This window comes from Saccopteryx leptura, chromosome 10, assembly GCF_036850995.1.
Source record: "Saccopteryx leptura isolate mSacLep1 chromosome 10, mSacLep1_pri_phased_curated, whole genome shotgun sequence".
NCBI lineage: Eukaryota > Metazoa > Chordata > Mammalia > Chiroptera > Emballonuridae > Saccopteryx > Saccopteryx leptura.
Window position 1 is genome coordinate 37,564,509 of NC_089512.1, and position 23,462 is coordinate 37,587,970.

General features: G+C 45.4%; 1 protein-coding gene across 1 annotated transcript in view; it reads left to right on the top strand.

The window, feature by feature from the left end:
* The window catches only part of LOC136381907 (inhibitor of carbonic anhydrase-like), a 49,541-nt gene that overhangs the window by 13,076 nt on the left and 13,003 nt on the right, over positions 1–23,462 (top strand). The window contains exons 3-11 of the mRNA XM_066350473.1: positions 2,616–2,724; positions 3,428–3,604; positions 4,740–4,887; positions 6,035–6,090; positions 10,238–10,416; positions 11,683–11,854; positions 12,732–12,874; positions 17,657–17,747; positions 18,911–18,967. Coding sequence (XP_066206570.1) covers positions 2,616–2,724; positions 3,428–3,604; positions 4,740–4,887; positions 6,035–6,090; positions 10,238–10,416; positions 11,683–11,854; positions 12,732–12,874; positions 17,657–17,747; positions 18,911–18,967 — 1,132 coding nt within the window. The remainder of the gene's footprint in view (positions 1–2,615; positions 2,725–3,427; positions 3,605–4,739; positions 4,888–6,034; positions 6,091–10,237; positions 10,417–11,682; positions 11,855–12,731; positions 12,875–17,656; positions 17,748–18,910; positions 18,968–23,462) is intronic.

The window sequence follows — 23,462 nt, forward strand, 5'->3', positions numbered from 1 at the left end:
AAAAGATATACTAACCAAAGGAACAGAACTGAAAGCCCAAAAATAAAACCACATCTACAGTATATGGACAAATCATCTTCAACAAACAGCCAAAAACACACAATGGAGAAAAGAGAGCCTCTTCAGTAAATGGTGGTGGAAAAATTGGAAAGCCACATGCAAATGAATGAAACTTGACTATGGTTTGTCCCCCTGCACAAAAATTAATTAAAAATGGATCAAAGACCTACATATAAGATCCAGAACAATAAATTATATAGAAGAAAACATAAGTAGTAAGTTTATGGACCTTGGCCATAGAGAACAATTTATGAATTTGACCCCAAAGGCAAAGGAAGTAAAGTAAAAAATAAATGAATGGGACTGTGTCATGTCAAACTAAAAAGCTTCTGCACAGCAAAAGAAACTGACAACAAAACAAATATACAGCCAACTAAATGGGAGATGATATTTGCAAACAACAGCTCCCATAAGGGGTTAATATCCAAAGTACAGTGTGTCTGTAAAGTCATGGTGCACTTTTGACTGGTCACAGGAAAGCAACAAAAGATGATAGAAATGTGAAATCGGCACCAAATAAAAGGAAAACCCTCCCAGTTTCTGTAGGATGATGTGGCAGCATATGTGCATGTGCAGATGATGACATAACACCGTGTATACAGCGGAGCAGCCCATGGCCATGCCAGTAGAGATGTGGACGGTACAGAGGAAAGTTCAGTGTGTTCTGTGGCTTGCTAAATTCGAATCCATGACCAAAGTGCAACGTGAATATCGGCGCGTTTATAACGAAGCGCCACCACATAGGAATAACATTACTCTGTGGGATAAGCAGTTGAAGGAAACCGGCATTTTGGTGGAGAAACCCCGTTCCGGCAGGCCATCAGTCAGTGACAAGTCTGTAGAGGCTATACGGCAGGGGTCCCAAACTACGGCCCACGGGCCACATGCGGCCCCCTGAGGCCATTTATCTAGCTCCCACCGCACTTCTGGAAGGGGCACCTGTTTCATTGGTGGTCAATGAGAGGAGCATAGTTCCCATTGAAATACTGGTCAGTTTGTTGATTTAAATTTACTTGTTCTTTATTTTAAATATTGTATTTGTTCCCGTTTTGTTTTTTTACTTAAAAATAAGATATGTGCAGTGTGCATAGGGATTTGTTCATAGTTTTTTTTATACTCCGGCCCTCCAATGGTCTGAGGGACAGAGAACTGGCCTCCTATGTAAAAAGTTTGGGGACCCCTGCTGTAGAGGCTATACGGGATAGCTACATAAGGAGCCCTTAAAAAATCTGTGCGTGAGCCCACATCGAACTGCACTGAACAGGTATGAAACTGGGAGGGTTTTCCTTTTATTTGGTGCAGATTTCAGATTTCTATCGTCTTTTCTTGCTTTCCTGTGACTGGTCAAAAGTGCACCATGACTTTACGGACACACTGTATATAAAGAACTCACAAAGCTCAGCAACAAACAAGCAAACAATCCAATTAAAAAATGGGAAGAAGGCCTGAACAGACACTTCTCCTATGAGGACATACAAATGGTCAACAGATATATGAAAAGATGCTCATCTTCACTAGCTATTAGGAAATGCAAATCAAAACTACAATGAGATACCACCTTATATCTGTTAGATTGGCTGTTATCAACAAGACAGGTAATAACAGGAGTTGGAGAAGCCTTAGAGAAAAAGGAACCCTCATTCACTGCTGGTGAGAATGCAGATTAGTACAACCATTCTGGAAGAAAGTATGGTGGTTCCTCAAAAAATTAAGAATAGAACAGCCATATGACCCAGCAATCCCTCTACTGGGTATCTACCCCCAAAACTTGAAAACATTGTTACATAGACACATGCAGCCTCATGTTCATCGCAGCATTATTCACAGTAGCCAAGACATGGAAACAAGCAAAGTGTCCCTCAATAGAGGACTGGATAAAGAAGATGTGGTACATATATACAATGGAATACTACTCAGCTATAAGAAATGATGACATAGTGACATTTATGATAACATGGATGGACCTTGAGAACATTATACTGAGTGAAATAAGTAAATCAGAAAAGCTAAGAATTGTTATGGTTTTGCACATAGGTGGGATATAAAACTGAGACTCATAGATGTAGATAAAAATGAATTGGTTACCAGGGGGAAGAGAGAGTGGGGGAGGGGGGTACAAAAGGGGGTGGAGGAAAGGGTCCAAAAAGGGAGAAATATACGGTGACAGAAAATGATTTGACTTTGGGTGATGTGTATACAACATAATCAACAGTTCAAATGCTATAGAAATGTTTACCTGAAACCTATGTACTCTTATTGATCAATGTCATTGTGTTAAAGTTAATTTTCTAAATAAAATTTAAAAATTAAAAACAAAAAGAACAAAAAATAACCCATTCCTTCCTCTATGAAGAAGGAATAAGAACATGGTGGCCAAATTCCCTCACGAGGGTGGTGGAGTCAACTGAAACTTGGGATACTGTGTGGTCTGGCCAAATCGATGGTTTCTCCAGCCCAGATACAAGAAGCCCTGCCAGACACCCCCACTTGACTGGGTTTAAGTTGGCTTTCCTAGAACTGAGGGCTTCATTGGTGTCTGGTCTATTCCCTTTCAGGTAAATGAAGCAGATGCTGTGACCTTAGAACCAGGTTTGGTGTTTGAGGCAGGCCTGGCCCCCTTCGACCTGAAACCTGTAGTGTTGGAGATCTATGGGTCAAAGGAAAGTAAGTTCTCCCTGGGGACCCAGGAGAGAGTTTGTGACTGCTGTTCTCTCCTGATAGATGCTTGTTCTCTCCTGGTAGAGTCTTGTCTTGTTTAGGCAGGTAATGGAGGAGCGAGTGGGCATTGAGGGGCCTTCTTGGCCACCACAGGCACAACTCAAGGCCTCTGTGGCTCTGGGCTGGTTATGCAGACTGACCCAAACCATTAGGGTTTAGAGCTGTATATAGACTTCTCCAAGAACCATGGGTGCCTTATTCAGAGGAGAGACCACACTGGAGCACACAGTCAGAGCTCTAACAGCCTGTGTCTTTTCTGAGAGTAACCTGACTGTCCCTGGGCCTGTGTCCCTGCGTCCCAGGACATACTTAGAGGGAGTCAGGACTGTGGCTTCCATGCCACAACTCCAGTTCCTGGTAGGCTTCAGTGGGTAGATGTAGGCAGACAACTTGCAAGGGCAGGGAAGGAAAAATCATTTGGGGCACATGTGCATGTGGCCTCTTGCCTGTGTTGGCCTGGAGGATTATCACAAATGCCCCGTCTGTGATCCTGTCCTTCCCTGAAAGCCTAGGAAAGTTATTCTGATCCCTCCTTCTTTACAACCCAACCTTGTGGGTTCCCCTTCCCTAGTCAGGAGCCCAGCAGTGATGAACAATGTTTCCCCGAGGCCCAGGTTGCGGGTCTTCCATTCACACTACTGCTTTGCAGATCCACAAACCCACTATTATGCTGTGGCCGTGGTGAAGAAGGGCAGCGGCTTCCAGCTGAACCAGCTCCAAGGCAGGAAGTCCTGTCACACAGGCCTTGGCAGGTCCGCTGGGTGGAACATCCCCATGGGCCTACTCTATTGGCAACTGCCTGAGCCACGGGACTCTCTTCAGACAGGTAAGCAGGAGGATGAGTGCCCTCAGGCAGATGTCTGTTTCTTAGGTGCCCACACAGGCCATCTTTTATCTTTTTTTTTTTTAATTTTTTTAATTATAATTTTTTTGTATTTTTCTGAAGCTGGAAAGGGGAGAGACAGTCAGACAGACTCCCGCATGCGCCTGACCAGGATCCACCCGGCACGCCCACCAGGGGCGACGCTCTGCCCACCAGGAGGCGATGCTCTGCCCCTCCGGGGCGTCGCTCTGTTGTGACCAGAGCCACTCCAGCACCTGGGGCAGAGGCCAAGGAGCCATCCCCAGCGCCCGGGCCATCTTTGCTCCAGTGGAGCCTCTGCTGCGGGAGGGGAAGAGAGAGACAGAGAGGAAGGAGAGGGGGAGGGGTGGAGAAGCAGATGGGCGCTTCTCCTGTGTGCCCTGGCCGGGAATCGAACCCGGGACTTCTGCATGCCAGGCCGACGCTCTACCACTGAGCCAACCGGCCAGGGCCCACACAGGCCATCTTGAAGTCATTCAGACACGATCAGGTGGTCAAGTGTGATGGCTCTTGGGGTGGAGGTGGGAGGTGAACTGGTTTTAAACAGCAGCTCTTGGCAGGTGTCAGCTGAGTCTTTTCTTCTCTGAGCCCCCAACACCCCAGCAGAGGCTGTCTGGAGGAGTCGGGGGAAGGGCATCAGGTCCAACAGAGGGTTGTCCACTTCCCTGGGGTGCCTTCTTTTCTGTGGCTCACATGTCTCCCATTCTGCTGAAGCTTTCTCTGGTGGCCATCTGCTGGCCATAGCTTGGCATGCACCTGTCCAGGTGAGTCTGTCATCTTCTGGGCATGGCTTCTAGGTGAGATCTTTCTCTGAGGTGTTCCAATCTGACAAGGCAGGGAAACTGTGACCTGAGACAGGCCGTGGTAGGTGGCAGGCACAGTCCTGGTTTGGGGGAGGGCTGTGGGAGAACAGGCATTAACCTGCCCCTTTTTGGAAACCCTGATCTTGGAGTGTGAACCCACTGAGGGGTTCACCACAGCCTGGTGTGCTGGTTTTGTTCTGGTCACTCTCTGTCCACTCAGGAATCTGGGCTGGGGGCTGTAGTCGTCTCCAGCCAGGCTGGCTCATACCCTGTGTCCACATCTCTGTGTTGAGCAGCAGTGGCCGATTTCTTCGCGGGCAGCTGTGTCCCCTGTGCGGATCGGACAGATTTCCCCAAACTGTGTCAACTGTGTGCTGGGAACGGGACAGACAAGTGTGCCTGCTCCAACCATGAGCCGTACTTTGGCTACTCGGGTGCCTTCAAGTGAGTGAGACTCCCTGCTCCTCCTCTTACTCTGAAGATGGTGAAACTAAGGCGCAGGGAGGGGACAGGGCTGCCCCAGACCACTCAGAGCAGCAGTGTGGAACCCGGGTCCTGAGGGCCTCCTGACCATCCCAAGGAGCGTCTTCCGTGTGCCCTTTTGTCTCTGCAGAGCCGCAGGTCTGCCTGTGTTGTCCCCTTGGACTCTCCTGGAGGGTGGGGTGATAGACCCGTCTCTGGGACTCCAGGATCCACAGACACAGGCTTAGGCTCCTTCTGGGTTAAATGCCAGGACCTCCCAATTTGTTTGTTTCTGCCTGAGCATCTTCCTATGTCTGGGACACGTGCCTGCCTCTCCCCACCTCCTTGTCAACCCTGTGAAGGCACCTCTCCCTGCTCCACGCTCAGTAAGAGAAATGGCCGCCACTCCACACCAGAGCTAAACTGGCCTGGAATCCAAGGCTACCCAGAGTTTTTAATCCTCCACGTAAAAAATTTTAATGCCTCAAAGAGTCGATGCCTTCTGCTCCTCCCTCCCACTCTTTCTCTCTTTCCTCTATCTAAAAATCAATAAATGAAATCTTTTAAATGAAAAATAAGTTTTAAACCTTTATTTTGGCCTGACCTGTGGTGGCGCAGTGGGTAAAGCATTGACCTGGAATGCTGAAGTTGCCAGTTCGAAACCCTCGGCTTGCCCGGTCAAGGCACATACGAGAAGCAACCACTACAAGTTGATGCTTCCTTCTTCTCCCCCCACTCTCTCTCTCTCTCTCTTCCTCTCCCCTCTCCAAAAGTAAATAAATAAAATCTTAAAAAAAACAAACACACAACCTTTATTTTAAAATATATGTTGCTTTTGCCTGTTTTTGAAGAGGAAGAGGGGGCTTCCTACTTTCATACCATTCCTTCCCAGAGTTGCCTGGGATGTAGCTTATGGGGCTCCTATCTGCTTCAGTTTTGGGCTTGGCTCTGGGGGTTCAGATGCCCCTCACACAGGGCCATCACCTCTGTAAGGACAGATGGAAGCCTGGGAAACTGTGGGTAAGGCTCTTCGAGCCTGTGGCCTGGGCAGAACCTCAGGGGGCTGCACGGGGGAGGGGCAAGGCCCTGTCTTGGAGAGTGGCCTGACTGCAGCTGTCCTGTTCCTCAGGTGTCTGCAGGATGGCGTGGGGGATGTGGCCTTCGTGAGACACATGACGGTGCTAGGTAAGTGCTGGATGGAGGAGAATCATGTGAGTCACACCTGGCCAGGGCAACTGGTTTTGCCTGAAAGTTTTCCTACATCTAGCACAGAGATGGGTGATGTCAAGATCTTTAGTGAAATAGGAGAGTGTCTGTATAAAATAATTTTTGTTCTTTGTACATTGTTTAGTGCTCAATTTATTCAGTCTATAAATCTACCAAACAGATTTTCTGAACCTTTAAACATTACTTAGCAACCAGTAAAACAAAATGAGTTTTTTTTTTTTAACAAAATGAGTTTTAATAGTCAAATTCCCTCAGTCACTAAAATACCATTTCAAATTTAATCACAATCTCCTGAATGATTCATTATAAACAGCTCCTAAATGTTCAAATACCTTCAGCAAACACACAAATTATCATAATGATTTCAGAATTCATTAGCACATGATACAATTAAGTTTGTTGCAAAAGCCTTATTACCACAGACAAAAATGTATTTCTTCTTAATATCTATATTAAAAAAACAAACAAAACCTTTCCAGAGTTTGGGTAATTTATCAGAAACAAATAAACAAACCAAAGAGTTTTTCAGACAAGTTGAGGTTATAAATTTCGGGTTTTACAACCAATTAAATTACTATCAGATGTAGAACACACTTGTACCACTCAGGATGTTTAAAACCAGTGTATATTCCCTATTCTAGGTTCATTTTAAAATTAATGTCTGCTACCTCAAGGAAAATTTTAAGTCCTTATTTTTTATGTGGGCCTCAGTTCCTCATAACCTAGTTCTTTTTTTAAAAATTACTAAGAGAGCGGTGGGGAGGCAGAGACAGACTCCTGCATGTACCTCGACCGGGATCCACCCGGCAATCCCCTTACAGGGCGATGCTCTGCCCATCTGGATCCGCTGCTCCGTGTCTTGGCAACTGAGCTATTTTAGTGCCTGAGGCAAGGCCATGGATCCATCCTCAGCCTCCAGGGCCAACTTTACTTAAACCATTAGAGCCATGGCTGTGGGAAGTGAAGAGAGAGAAAAGGGAGGGTGAGGTGGAGAAACAGATAGTCACTTCTTCTGTGTGCCCTGACCAGGAATTGAACCCGGGACGTCCACCTGCCGGGTGGATGCTCTTCTGCTGAGCCAACTGGCCAGGGCCTAGTTCTTTCTCTAACAAAAAATAGGAGTTTTGTGTGTTTTGTTTTCTTGTTCAGCCATTCACAAGTCATGTCTCCTCAATACTCCATGTTGACCTGGTTTGTTAGCATTTTGGTAATTGATGCATGTCTTATTATCAGTACTTTTATTTTAATTTTTGAAAAGATTTTTATTTTATACATTTTTTACTTATTGATTTTAAAGAGAGATGAAAAGAGAGACAGACATATCATCAATTTGTTATTCCACTTATTTATGCATTCATCGGTTGATTCTTGGATGTGCCCCGACTGGAGATCAATCCCACAACTTGGCATATTGGGACAATGCTATAACCAACTGAGCTGCCTGGCCAGGGTTTATTATTAGTAATTTTAATTGGTGGGTTCATCTATGAGTTTCATCTCCCAAGATCAAGTTCTCCCAAATAATTGTCATTGTTACCCGCTCTGGTTGCTCAAGTTACCACAGTTACGTCAGAAGGCAGCATCTTCTACCATTCGCCCTGAAGTCTTTGAACACATGCTCACTTTCAGTCTATGAGGGACTGTCCACTGGGATTTAGCGGTGAAAATGCATGCTGGTGGTGAATGACTAAGGTGGAAAAGTTATTTCTTTCTGAAACTATTATATTGAATGTTTTAATTCTAAATTAATAAATCACTTAAAATTTTTGATAGAAAGATTAAAGTAACATTCACAAGAACTCTCATTGTATTCCTTCTCTTTTGATTTGAGAGGGCTTCCATAACAAAGTACCTTAAGCAACAGAAATTTAGTGTCTCATGGTTCTTTTTTTTTTTTTTTTTCTGAAGTTGGAAACAGGGAGGCAAACAGGCTCCTGCATGCGCCCAACCGGGATCCACCCGGCATGCCCACCGGGGGCGATGCTCTACCCATCTGAGGTGTTGCTCTGTTGCAACCAGAGCCATTCTAGCGCCTGAGGCAGAGGCCACAGAGCCATCCTCACCACCCGGGCCAACTCTGCTCCAATGGAGCCTTGGCTGTGGGAGGGAAAGAGAGAGACAGAGAGGAAGGAGAGGGGGAGGGGTGGAGAAGCAGATGGGCACTTCTCCTGTGTGCCCTGGCTAGGAATCGAACCCAGGACTTCTGCATGCCAGGCCGACACTCTACCACTGAGCCAACCGGCCAGGGCCTGTCTCATGGTTCTTGAGACAAAATTCCAGGAACAAGATTTGGGCAGGGTCAGTTCCTTCTGAAGGTCGTTCGGAAGAATCCGTCCCATGCCTCTCTCCTTGCTTCCAGTAGTTGCTGGTAGTCTGGTGTTCCTTGGCTTATAGTCACATCACCCTGATCTCTGTCTTTCTTTTCTTTTCTTTTCTTTTCTTTTTTTGTATTTTTCTGAAGCTGGAAACGGGGAGAGACAGTCAGACAGACTCCTGCATGCGCCCGACCGGGATCCACCCGGCACGCCCACCAGGGGCGAAGCTCTGCCCACCAGGGGGCGATGCTCTGCCCACCAGGGGGCAATGCTCTGCCCATCCAGGGCGTCACTCTGTTGTGACCAGAGCCACTCTAGCACCTGGGGCAGAGGCCAAGGAGCCATCCCCAGCGCCCGGGCCATCTTTGCTCCAATGGAGCCTCGGCTGCGGGAGGGGAAGAGAGAGACAGAGAGGAAGGAGAGGGGGAGGGGTGGAGAGGCAGATGGGCACCTCTCCTGTGTGCCCTGGCCGGGAATCGAACCCAGGATTTCTGCACACCAGGCCGACGCTCTACCACTGAGCCAACCGGCCAGGGCCTGTCTTTCTTTTCATATGGCATTCCTCCCATGTGCATGTCTGTCTGTGTCCACATGTCCTCTTTTTATAAGGACACCAGTAATAATGGAGTAGAGGTCCATCTTAACTAACTACATCTGCAATGACCCTATTTCTAAATAAGGTCGCATTCTGAAGTCCTAGGGATCAGGACTTCAACATGTGAATCTTGGAGGGGGGACACAACTCAACCCAGAACACCTCTAATAGCTAGACAAGGGGAAACAAAGAGCTTGTTTTCCTTACAAGGCTTTCTGGTCCTTCTCTGTACCGATAGAATGCCCTCCCTGGGCTCCTAGGCCACCACCCATCCCTCAGCTCCTCCATCACCTTTCCCTGGTGGGCTCTGCCCTCAGGGGAGTGTTGCAGAGTGGGGGACCTGGATCGTCCTAGAATGGCCACATGTCAGCCTCAGAGTAGGCAGTTTGATGATTTACCTCAACTTTCTGAATCTGTTTTCTCTTCTCTAGAATGGGTTAATCACATCCCTGGCCTCCTCCAGCTGTTATGAGGATTAAATGACAAACAGCATGGAGGAATTTCAGCACAGTCTCGGTGTGCTGTGAGTCCTCAGTAAACATCTGCAGTCACCTTTCATATCAGCAGAGCCACCAGGACGAGGGGCAGTGGGAAGGCCCCAGGCCAAGTATGCCTCCCTGCCCTGTCCGTCTGCAGTGAGAGCCAGTCATTTCATCTCCTGAGGCCTCAGGCTCCTGATCTATAGAAACTATATTTGGAAAAGATTCTCTTTCAGTCCTCTGAGGGGTGTTAAAAGGATGATTAAAGAAGATAATTTCAGGGCTATAAACGAATGTTATTAACACTTCCTGAAGCAGGCAGTCTCCACTTGGAGAACTGCCAAATGGGGAGGAAGGCAGGAAGCTTTTCTGGGACAAAGAATAAAGGACAAGACAGAGACACAGAGAAAACATCTGATCGGCTGGGGTGGGCCACACTGTCAACCTTGTCTGAGGTGAGAATGGAAGAGAAAGGAGCATAGAGCCCAGAGCTGGCTTGGCGCTGGAGGACTGGCTGGCTACTGTGTGCCGGCCAAGCAGAGCATTATAGGGACATGAAAGTTATTGAAGTTTTGGTTTGTTGACATGGCATTCTGGGCAACAGTGGCTCGTTATTTTAACAAGGTCAAGTAGTTTGTGATTCACTGAGGAGGGAGGATCACCGCTGATGGCTTTGCCTGCAGTCTGTTGGCTCCTCTGGGCTTTCTTCCCCCCAGAGAACCTTGCATCCCAGGCTGACAGGGACCAGTATGAGCTGCTCTGCAGGGACAACACCCGGAAGCCAGTGGACAAATTTGAGGAGTGCCACCTGGCCAGCCTCCCTTCCCATGCCGTTGTGGCCCGAAGTGTTAGCGGCAAGGAGGACTTGATCTGGGAGCTTCTCAACCAGGCCCAGGTACCAAACCCACTGTCTTCCCTCCAGTTCAGTGCTTGGGTTGGGGCATTCTCCTTCATTTCCTTATTGCCACTCTGGAAGTCTTTCTGGGTTCAGGACATGGCCAGGACCACACCACACCTCATCTTCTTTGCTGACAAGCCACTCAGTCTGTGTATGTTATAGACAGCAGAGGCCACAAAACCCTCGCCTGGTATCATCAACCCCGTGGGCCAAAGACTCTGCAGAATTTCCTCGTTGCCCTGTTCAGGATGCAGTGCAGATGTCCCCCCTCCATGAAGTGTCCCCCTATTATCCTACTGGCATGTGATCCCCCCTTCTGACTTCCCTCAGTGACAGGTACTTTCCTATGACATTCCCCTCTCTGTCCTGTGTTGGTGGCAGCCCCCACCCCACCCCCCGCAAGCCAGCCCTCATTCATCACCCAGTCCCATCCTTTTTGGTGCTCTTGGCTCTGCACTGGGGGTTTGGAGATGAACTAGACAAAGACCTGCCTTTGAGCTGTTCACAGAGCAATGTGGACCCGTACAAATTACCACCAGAGGGGAATGCATGACCTTGGGGATATGGATTATGTACTTTGTGGAAGACAGACAGACAGACAGATTTGCAAGGTGTATCTGGGGATTCCTGGGTCCCAGGGAATAAGCTGTGTGTACCCCACAGAAGTGTGGAGGTTTGCCAGGGAAGGCAGCAGGTGACATTTGAATCAGGGCCACTGCGAAAGTAAAATGCAGACAGCTACAGTCGGGACCAGCTTTGGGGCAGTCAGTGGGAGTCATAGGCAAAGGGCCCTTTGCTTTTCTGGAGGCCCAATGATGGAAGGGACTTCTGAAAGCCTCTGGTGGCAGGACGGGGGTGAGAGAGGAGCCCGGGTTTCCTGACTTCCAGCCTCGCCAGCTGCTCCAGGATGAGGACCACCGGAGCCACTGGGGGCAGTCAGAGGCCAGGACTGGGGCAGCTGTCACTGCCCTCTGGGAACACGGCCCTGGAGAGAGGCAGCTGCCTAACCCCTTCGCACAGGTCTGGGGAGCAGCCCCTGGCAGTGTCCCTGAGTCTGCACGAGGCAGTCACGCTAGGATCTGAGTAGAGCATTCTTGAGAAAGACCTGAGAGCCCCATAGCCACAGGGCCGTGGCCACTGTCTTCACTCTGGGGCACTCGTTCCTTTTCCCCTTTTGTTCTCCTTGTCTGGCTTTTGGCTTGTTTCCTTTCGCCTCTCTATGCCAGCCTCCCTCCTTCACTGCATCTTTTACCCTTTTAACAGAAACGTTTTGGAAAAGACAACTCAACAGGATTCCAGCTCTTTGGCTCTTCTCTTGGGAAGGATTTGCTGTTTACAGACGCCGCCTGTGGGTTTTTAAGAGTTCCGCCTAAGATGGATGCCAAGCTGTACCTGGGATATGAGTATTTTGCTGCCATTCGGCCTCTAAGGAAAGGTATGTAAGGTCTGGAAGGGCGGCGGGGGGGGGGGCTTGGGGGGGTCATAGAGGCTTTCCAGTACCTCCAAGCCTCCCCTTCCCCAGCCTGCACTGAGCCGCAGAGCCCAGGGGACCTACCAACAGCACTGGGTTTTAATGAGGGATTTTCTGTTGAGCTGGGGAGAAGACCTGTCTTACCTTCAGTTATAAAGAATTTGAAGTAATGATGGTCTGGTTTCTTTGTATTAACCAGAGGTACCCCACCCCAAAACAGGCCTATTTGACGGGGGAGATGGCCTACCCTAAACTGAAGTGGCCTCTGCACCATCAGAAGAATGAGGATTTCAGGGGGTTTTAATCCAGCTCCTGCCTTCCTCTGGGTCCACAAGGCTCATTTCTTCCTTCCTTCTCTCTCCCCCCCTTTCATCTAGTCAGTCAATAGTTACTGAGCATCTACAGAGCCACTGTGTTAGATATGGGCATACTGTGGTGAGCAAAGCCACTGGGTGAGGGGTGAGCAAGCAGGCCCACCCAGAACAGAACACATGACTACCAGCTGGGGAACATTCCCTAGATGGGAGAGCCCAGCCTGTAAGAGAAAGCCCCAGAAGGCCCTGAGCTGGGCTGGTGCCCAGAGAGGCCTTGCTGGGGAGGCGATGCCCGAGAAGGTGAGGTCAGGAGGGAGGTTAGGGTTGCTCTGGCTTCACTGCTCTTTCTGAGCACCTCCCATGTCTCCTGGAGGGTGACAGGCGGGCATGAGTGGTGGTGCGGGCATGAGACTCCGCTGCTGTCGATGAGGACCCCATTGGGCAGCTGTTCTGCAGCTGGTGGCACTAAACCGCCAGACCCATCTTAGAGCTTCCTTCGGATCCTGGCTCTTCTCCACCCGTCCTAGGTGTGGAAGTCGCCCAGAGGGTGCAGTGGTGTGCAGTGGGAGACCACGAGAAGGACAAGTGTGACGAGTGGAGTGCCGTGAGTGGTGGCATCTTAAGGTGCACCGTGGAGGACACCCCTGAGGACTGCATTGCTGCCATTGTGGTAAGGAAGGCCCTGCCTCCACAGCTGAGCTCGGTCACTGCACGTGGCACTTCTGCCAAAACTTCCCAGACACCTCCCCATCAGCCCCGAGGCTGAGATGCAAGGGCTGTGTGCTGCCCCTACTCTCCAAAGCCCCTCCCCTCCATCCCACGGACCCCTTCAGCTCAGGCTGGGCAAAAACGAAAAGCCAGCCCAAGGCTCAAACTCATTTGGAATTCAGCTCCGGTGACCCGGGAGCCCTGAGCAGTGTCCCGCTGAGGACCTACGGAAAGGGGGGTGACATCCCAGGGTGGGATCAGGGACCTGTGGATTGTGAAAACAAATCAAACTTTTTAGTCCTTTATTTGAAAGTTTAATTTTTTTTTCCTAGTGATAAAAATATTACCTGCTGTAAGAGAAATGAAAAATAAGTAATATCACAACTTCATAACTCAGAGATTATTACTACATAATTTTTGAGTTGTGAAGCTATGCTACTAACTTTCCACTTCTCAATGAACAAGTAATACTTTTGTGATTAAAAAAAATGATAAATAAAGGACTGAAAAATTGATAAACTTAGGAGACACACAGTTTTAGGAAAGAAGATCCTACTTTTGGTAAACCTCCCTGGGACCAGCCCATAAGATTAAAATCTAGTAATTTATATAGTTTCTTCACTGTCAATTATAACGAGTAAATAAATTTATGTGCTTATAATATTGCCCGGCATATAGTAGCAGTCAATACATGTTAGCTGTTGTTATTATTACTTAAATTTTGAGTATAGTTGGTGTACTTTCTTGGGTAATGAAGTATTCACTTAAAATATATCTTAATGGCTGCATAATATTTCATCAAGTATTTCTGCCTCAATTCTAATTGTCCATATTTGAATTATCTCAAAATTCTTTACTATTATAAATATAGGAGTAAAGATTTCTGTTCTCTAATCATTAATATTTCTGAGTATACTTTTAATATTAACGACAGCTTAATATTTCTGTTTATGACCTCTTAACTTGCATTAAACTTATTTAATCCCCATGAGAGGCCTATGAGATAGATGTTTCACTCATTTTATGGATGAAAAAAAAATGTATGTAGAAAAGTACTCAGGGATATGTTCTTTGGAGTAGTCTGTGTGACATAGTGTGAGCAGAAGCTAAGGAATTAAACCACCTAAGTTTAAGTCTTAGTGACCATCTATTGGACAAGTTATTTAACCACTCTGCTTCAGTTTACTAATGTATAAAAGAGGGGAAATTATACTACCTACCTACCGTATTTTTCCAAGTATAAGATGCTCCCATGTATAAGACACACTTTAATTTTGGGGCTTGAAATTTTTTTTTAAATTATTATTAATTTTAATGGGGTGACATTGATAAATCAAGGTACATATGTTCAGAGAAAACATCTCCAGGTTATTTTGACATTTGATTATGTTGTATACCCATCACCCAAAGTCAAATTGTCTTCCGTCACCTTCTATCTGGTTTTCTTTGTGCCCCTCCCTTCCCGCCCTCTCCCACCTCCCCCCCCCCCCCCCCCCGCCCCTAGTAACCACCACCCTCTTGTCCATGTCCCTGAGTCTCATTTTTATGTCCCACCTATGTATGGAATATGTATAGTTCTTAGTTTTTTCTGATTTACTTATTTCACTCAGTATAATGTTATCAAGGTCCATCCATGTTGTTGTAAATGATCTGATGTCATCATTTCTTATGGCTAAGAAGTATTCCATAGTATATATGTACCAAAGCTTTTTAATCCACTTGTCCACTGACAGACACTTGGGCTGTTTCCAGATCTTTGCTATTGTGAACAATGCTGCCATAAACAGCTGGGGCCTGAAATTTGAAAAAAAATGTATTACATAAAGTTATTGAACTCAAGTTTTATTCCTCATAAAACTCATACAACTCTTCATCAAGTACAAAAAAGCAGAAAATGCAAGTAAAAAAATTTACAAGCACTGTATAAGATGCACCCAGTTTTTAGACCCTAAATTTTTCAAAAAAGGGTGTGTCTTATACATGGGGAAATATAGTAACTGGATTTTGTGAGGAATTCATGAAGTAATCACTGTAAAGTGTTTAGAAAAGGCTCTGGCTCTTAGTAGGAGCTTGGCAAGTTTTTCCTTCTACAGTTACTAGTGTCTTTTTTTTTTTTTTTTGTATTTTTCTGAAGCTGGAAATGGGGAGAGACAGTCAGACAGACTCCCGCATGCACCTGACCGGGATCCACCCGGCACGCCCACCAGGGGGCAACGCTCTGCCCACCAGGGGGCGTCACTCTGCTGTGACCAGAGCCACTCTAGCGCCTGGGGCAGAAGGCCAAGGAGCCATCCCCAGCGCCCGGGCCATCTTTGCTCCAATGGAGCCTTGGCTGCGGGAGGGGAAGAGAGAGACAGAGAGGAAGGGGGGGGGTGGAAAAGCAGATGGGCGCTTCTCTTGTGTGTCCTGGCTGGGAATCGAACTCGGGTCCCCCGCACTCCAGGCCGACGCTCTACCGCTGAGCCAACTGGCCAGGGCGAAATAAAGTACTTTTTAATTAAGGTATGTACATTGTTTTTTAGAAATAATGCTGCTTCACACTTAATAGACTACAGTATAGTATAAACGTAAGTTGTTTTGTTTTTTTATTTATTAAGTGAGAGGCAGGGAGGCAGGGAGGCAGAGACAGACTCCCACATGGGCCCTGACCAGGATCCATGTGGCAAGCCCACTAGGGGGGCGATGCTCTGCCCCTCTGGGGCTGTTGCTCCATTGCTCAAAACAGAGCCATTTCAGTGCCTGAGGCGAGATCATGGAGCCATCCTCAGTGCCCAGGGCCAAATTATTCGAACCATTCCAGCCATGGCTGCAGGGGTGGGGGGGGGGGAGAGAGACAGAGAAGTGGATGGGATGGAGAAGCAGATGGTCACTTCTCCTGTGTGCCCTGACCGGGAATCGAATCTGGACTTCCACATGCTGGGCCAGTGCTCTACCATGGAGCCAAATAGCCAGGGCCTTATGTGCAGAGGGAAACCAAAAAAATTGTGTGATTCACTTTATTGTGATATTCAATTTATTGCAGTGGTCTGGAACCAAACCACAGTATCACTGGGGTATGCCTGCAATGAATTATTTAAGTAGAGAAATTAATTAATTTAAAATTTTTTAAATTTATTTATTGACAGAAGACAGAGAATCAGAGAGAGGGACAGATAGGGAGGGAAAGAGATGAGAAGCATCAATTCTTTATTGTAGCAACTTAGTTGTTCATTGGTTGCTTGTTCATTGATTGCTTTCTCATGTATGCCTTGACTGGGGGGCTCCAGCAGAGCGAGTGACCCCTTGCTCAAGCCAGCAACCTTTGGGCTCAAGCCAGTGACCATGGGGTCATGTCTATGATCCCATGCTCAAGCCAGCTACCCTTCACTTAAGCTGGTGAGCCCTTACTCAAGCCAGATGAGCCCGTGCTTAAGCCGGTGATCTTGGGGTTTTGAACCTGGGTCCTCCATGTCCCAGTCTGATGCTCTGTCCACTGTGCCACCTCCTGGTCAGGCAGAGAAATTAATTATTTATTGAAAATATTTGCTGTACCAGGGCTCTAAGTATAATGCTAATGGGGTTATGGGACCAGAATTGAACTCTGCCATACAAAAGAAATCATGTTTCTTTTTTTTTTTTTTTTTAAATAAATTTTTATTAATGGTATTGGGATGACATTAATAAATCAGGGTACATATATTCAAAGAAAACATGTCTAGGTTATTTTGTCATTAAATTGTGTTGCATACCCCTCGCCCAAAGTCAGATTGTCCTTCGCCACCCTCTATCTAGTTCTCTGTGCCCCTCCCCCTCCCCCTAACTCTCCCCCTGTCCTCCCTCCCCCCACCCCTGGTAACCACCACACTCTTGTCCATGTCTCTTAGTCTCATTTTTATGTTCCACCAATGTATGGAATCATGTAGTTCTTGTTTTTTTCTGATTTACTTATTTCACTCCTTATAATGTTATCAAGATCCCACCATTTTGCTGTAAATGATCTGATGTCATCGTTTCTTATGGCTGAGTAGTATTCCATAGTGTATATGTGCCACATCTTCTTTATCCAGTCTTCTATTGAAGGGCTTTTTGGTTGTTTCCATGTCTTGGCCACTGTGAACAGTGCTGCAATGAACATGGGGCTACATGTGTCTTCACGTATCAATGTTTCTGAGGTTTTGGGGTATATACCCAGTAGAGGGATTGCTGGGTCATAAGGTAGTTCTATTTGCAGTTTTTTGAGGAACCACCATACTTTCCTCCATAATGGTTGTACTACTTTACAGTCCCACCAACAGTGAATGAGGGTTCCTTTTTCTCCACAGCCTCTCCAACATTTGCTATTACCCGTCTTGTTGATCATAGCTAATCTAACAGGGGTGAGGTGGTATCTCATTGTAGTTTTGATTTGCATTTCCCTAATAACTAATGAAGCATAGAAACAGATAAGTGTAGTCCTTGAGTCCATGTGGATCGCTGAGTGACAATGATATAGTGAAAGTATAGTGAGGGCACATCCAGCAGTCAGCATGGGTCTCATGAGAGGCCAGGGAGCATGACCTGGGTCGGGCTTTCTCCTGGGTCAACAGGCCAAATGCATGTCCAGTCTTCTAAACCCATGTTTATGTGGCAGGAGCTTTGGGTAAGCCATGATTTGGTTAATCACAGGGACATATGACACGAAGCCAATGAGTTGGAAACCGCTGAGGGTCAGTGGGACAGGATAACAACCTCACTGTTGTGCCCTTGATTTATTTCTTAACTTCAGAAAGGAGAAGCTGATGCCATGAGCTTAGATGGAGGATTTATGTACACAGCCAGCAAGTGTGGTCTGGTGCCTGTCCTGGCAGAGAACTACAGTAAGTGGACGAAGGTGTCTCTCACTGTTTTAGCTCCTCTGGGCCATCGACTTTGAGATGAGGAAAGAATTTAGTTCATTGTTGAGATAGCACTAAGTATTGCTGGAATGTAGGAACTTAGTAGATAAACATCCCCCTTCCCAAATGTCAGAACCAACTAAGATATAGACATAGAATTTAGGCAAATAAAAAGATAAAAATAACACTTTCATTACTGCAATAGTGATATAGGAAGGCATGGTGTAGAGAAGGCCACAGTGCTTGCCAAATTGCCCTAATTCAGGAGAAGAGATCTGTGGGCTTACCCCCTGGTGAAGGCAGAGGAAACATTTTGTCATAGGTGACGAGCTCTAAACCACCCTCTCCCCACTACCCTCAATAAAGAAAGAAGGGGCTGAGCCACGTGTGCTTTAGATCCTTTTGCCAAATTTATTAATCCAAAATTAACTCACGCCAGCTGCACTGGAAGACTGAGGGGTGGGCCACAAGGTCATGTTCTTTAGTGAGGATCCATCCATGTAAAAAAATAAATCCAGAAAAGAGCATTTCACCAGTATCATTTGTTAAACACCTCATCTGTAGGCAGTGAACAGGAAACCATACATTATCCTTTAAAATAAAACAACTCTGTAACACAAATAATGGTATGTCCATTTTACAGATGTAAAAACTAAGGCTAAGAGAAGTTAAATGTCATGTCTAATCTAGAATAAAGACTGCATCCAGGTCTTTCTGACTGAATGAAATGGTTCTTTGCCCTCCAACATATAGAGAATATAATGATTGTCTACCCCAGTCCAGAGCGCTGAAGGGAACAAAGACGTCAGGATGACTTGAATCACACAGCACATCCACAAGGACCTTTGTCAAGATCTTCAGTGGTCTCTGCCTCCCTTTCAGTGGGCATCTGATTTTCTTTCTCTGCATCTGACTAAGTGTTGGGGAGATTCTGGGATGAAACCCGATGTTCAAATGGCAAAGATTAGGGGAAAGAGAAGGCAAAACAGGGCTGCAGAATCTTACCTTGTTAATGATTAATGAAAAAACTGCTTAGTTGGTGTTTTTCCTCATTTTACTTTTAAATCTTATGATTGAGAAGCACATGATTTTGGATGAGTTTGTGACAATTTAATGCAATGTACTTCAATTCTTTTTCTTTTTAGTGTCAACAAATGTTAGTGAGCAGTTTGGGTCTAAGTGTGTGAATACACCCATGGAAGGTGAGTCAGAACCAGTAACACTGGGCCTCAAACATAAAGTCCTGTTCTTGGGAATAGGGTGAGGAACGCCTTAAAAATAAACAAAGCTTACTCGAGTTATAAAAAAAAGTGAAGAAAAAGAAAAGGAAGACACCACAGCTAACTGTTAAGGAGCAGATCTGTCATGAAGCTGTAATAAAAATAACTATTTGTGCCTGACTTGTGGTGGCACAGTGGATAAAGCGTCGACCTGGAACACTGAGGTCGCCAGTTCGAAACCCTGGGCTTGCCTGGTCAAGGCACATATGGGAGTTGATGCTTCCTGCTCCTCCCTCCCCCTTCTCTCTCTCTCTCTCTCTCTCTCTCATTCTATCTCCTCTCTAAAAATTAATTTAAAAAAAAAGAAAAATTAAAAAAAATAACTATTTGTAAGGTACTTTACAGTTGACAGGACTCCTGCTTGCACTATTCTTGTTTGCACTACTCCTGCCTGCTTTTCTCAGCAGTCCTCTGGTGTGCGAGCATCCCTGTTCCCTGCTATGCAGATGGGGAAAGTGAGGCTCAGGGACTGTGTCACTTGACCAGAGCCACACAGCCAGGAAATGGCTGCACGTGGGTTTGAGAAGAGGCAGCCTGACTGGAAACTCTGTGCGCTCCTGACCAACCACAGCGCTCCTGTCATGTGTTGCCTGCCCGTCTCTGCACAAAGATGGGGCAGGAGCCTATTCCTGACATTTCTGGAGCCTTGCTTCTAATGAAGATGAGGAGGATAATGAAATCACTCTTTAGCTTTTAGCCAGCTCAATGTGAATAGCAGAGGAGCCAACCTCATCTTTAGAATAGGAGGCCAGACGACAAGTCCTCTCATCTGTGTCTCCACATAAGCAGAGAGGGTCTGTATCTGTCCCTGAAGTACCGAATCTTGGGCATTATCTAGAGCAGTAATTCTCCATCTAATGTAGTATCTGGACCAGATGCATCAGCATCACCTGAGACCTTGTTAGAAATAAACATTCTTGGGCCCAGTCTAGAGCTACTGAGTCAAACTCCAAGGAGGAGGCCACTGCGCTGTTTTAACAAGCCATCAGCTGGCTCTCATGCCCGTTAAGGTTTGAAAATAACTGTGATGGAGGATCTTTTAGTGATCATTTGGGTTTGGAGTCTCTTTTTAATTTTTTGAATTTAAATATTTAAAAATAAAAACATAACCCCTGGATGGGTGCCTCCAGTGGATAAAGCACATCCTGAGGTCGTGAGTTTGATCCCCGGTCAAAGCACATACGAGAAGCAACCAATGAGTGATGAACTTAATAGAACAACTAAGTGGAGCAATGAGTTGATGCCCCTCTCTCTCTTTCCCTCCTTCCTTTCTTCTCTCTTTTTCTCTTTCTTCCCTCCCTCTGTTTCTCTCTCAAATCAATGGTGAGGGGGAAACAACCCCCCCAAAAAATATAGTTGGCATACAATTTTATATGAGTTTCAAGTATATGACATAGTGATTCGACATTTATGCATCTTACAATATGCTTACCACACTAACTCTAGTGACCACCTGTCACTATGCAAAATTATCACAGTATTATTGACATCTTTATCACCCATCCCTTCACCTTACTCCCGTCTGGCAACCATCAGTTTGTTCTTTATTTCTATGATTCTGTTTTTGTTTGGTTTTTAAAAATTTCACGTATCAATGAAATCATGCAGTATTAGTCTTTCTGTGTCCGACTTATTTCACTTAGCATAATACCCACTAGGTCCCCATATACAATATATATCAATCACATCTTCTTTATCCATTCATCTATCACTGAGACGCAGATGCTTCCATATCTTGGCTGTTGTAAATAATGCTGCAGTGAACATAGGGTGCACGTATCTTTTTGAATTAGTGGGGGTTTTTTGGGGGGTAAAAATGCCTGAAAGTGGAATTGCTGAGTCATATGGTAGTTCTAGTTTTAATTTTTTGAGGAATCTCCATAGTGTTTTCTATACTGGCTGCACAAATTTGTAGTGCCAACAATGCCTAGGGGCTCCTTTTCCTCCACAACCTCACTTGTTATTTGTTGACTTTTTGATAATCATTCTAACCAGTGGTGGGATTCAAATAATTTAACAACTGGGTCTTTGTCCTAATGACTGTGGTAAGTATAAAAAAAGATATACTGAAAGGTAGTTTATTATTGCATGCATTTAATATTTAAATAAAAACAATAAAAGAGATCCACAAAACTAGATTATAAGACTTTTAAAACAGTAATGGAAAAGTATTAAATAATACCTGACAAAAAACAATAAAACTGTTATTTAAGGTATTTCCAATGACAGTTTGTCACACCCTGATTGTTTGGCATTTTTTCTCTTTAAGTTATATGTTTGTTTACTGAAGTAACAAACATGAGGGAATTAAAATGTAGTATTTCATCAAAGGGTTAGTGAGTTTTATGAAATGAATAAATAAATATTACAAGCATAGTTCTGTCAAATTTGTTTCACTTATGGAGGGAATGAACATTACTACGGTGATTAGAATACACTGTTATTCAGATGAAAGTTTAAAAAGAGTAAGGAATGTAAATTTGTGATTTCCACATTGGGCAGCTGCCCAGGTACCCATCTTAAAGAACCCTGATTACAAGTGCCATTTTAACAACCAGTTTGCCAAACTCAACAAAAAATTAGGTATTGTTTCTACTGAACTGGTACGAACCGGCTGAATCCCACCACTGATTCTAACAGGTATGAGGTGATAATCATTGTGATTTTGATCTTCATTTTCCTGATGATTAATAGTATTGAGCATCTTTTCATATGTCTCCTGGCCATTTGTATGTCTTCTTTGGAGAAATGTCTCTTCATATCCTCTGCTCATTTTGATTGGATTACCTATTTTGTTGTTGAGTTGTAGGAATTTCTTATATATTTATCCCCTTATCAGATATATTATTTCTGAATATATTCTCTCATTTAGTAGATGGTATTTTTGTTTCCTTCACTGTGCAGAAACTTTTAGTTTGATGAAGGTCCCTTGGTTTATTTTTGCTTTTGTTTCCCTTGCTCAAGGGGATATATCCAAAAAGATATTACTAAGATTGATGTCAGTTTAATACCTGTGTTTTAAGAGTTTTATGGTTTCAGATCTTATATTTAAGTCTTGAATCCATTTTGAGTTTACTTTTGTATAGGGTATAAGAGAGTGCTTACTTTTATTTTTTGCATATATCTGTTCGATTTTCCCAACACCACTTGTCAAAGAGACTGTCATTCCTTCATTGTATGTATTATACTTGCTTCCTTTGTCATAATTGACTATACAAGTGAGGGTTTCTTTATGGGCTCTCTATTCTGTTGCATTCACTTATGTGTCTGTTTTTTTGTGCCAGTACCATACTGATTTGATTATTATAGTTTTGTAGGATAGTTTGAATCAGGGAGCATGGATTTGGAGTTTCTTGTGAGATAGGTGAGCTGGGGGGGGGGGGTCGGGGGGTTTGGAGCACCAGAGCACACGCTAATCCGGGGTAATCCAGGCCCTTCCCTGTTCACCCTCCACAGAGTGCTCAGGGTGCAAAGCTGCTCACTCTGCAGCAGCTTCCCTTCATGGGCAGCAGGATCCAAGCCCTAGGATGTGCTTCCCTCTCCTCTTTCTGCTTTCATGGCTGGCTTCTCTGAATTGTGTCTTTATCCCCACCCTAAGGGCTGGCATCTCATCAGCCATGCAGTCAATTGTGATTACAGAATGTGTGAAGTCAGAAAGAGCTCTTACTGCTTCAAGAGTGGTTGAAATTTCAGCAATTGCAGTGATACACAAATGCAGGTCAACAAGGATGCTTAGTTCAAAGTGGCTGACTGGGATGGAGAAGGTAGAGATGGAGAGGGGTTAATCCCAGAGCCACACACAAACCCACAAAATGGATGACAATAATTAATGCCATTTGTGCACAAAGAGTTACATCTCCAGAAGGCTCTGTAATAATATGTGGCTGTTGGGATGGTTTAATAGAGCACAGTCTGGTAGGCAGAGGCTTGCTGTAGCCTCAGGAGAAGCTGTTCCACCGAGAGAGGGCTCTGGTACTGCTTCTGCCACTAGCAGCATGGCTGAAAACCAATCGATGTAGCCTCCTCTTGCATTCCTAATGTACAGTATGCTCATATTAGCACATCTGAACTCCTTAAATGACTTTCTGAATGGGTATCACTGTTACTATTTTAATGAGGAGAAATCTAGGCTCCTAAATGTTAAGTGACTTGTCTGAGGTCATTTAGGAAGTAACTGTTGAGGCAGATGTTTGGCCTATTATGTGGACTCCCAACTTTTAGAGGCTCTAATATATGGAGACCTGAGCCACAACAGCAAGAAAGGGAGTGTGTGTGTGTGTGGTGGGGGGTCGGGGGGTGAGGGGGTCTTGGTGATAGGAACCACATTACCTTCATTTTTACTTTTTTAAAACTCTATTTCTTGGGGTGACATTGGTTAATGAAATTATATAGGTTTCAGGTGTACAATTCTATAACA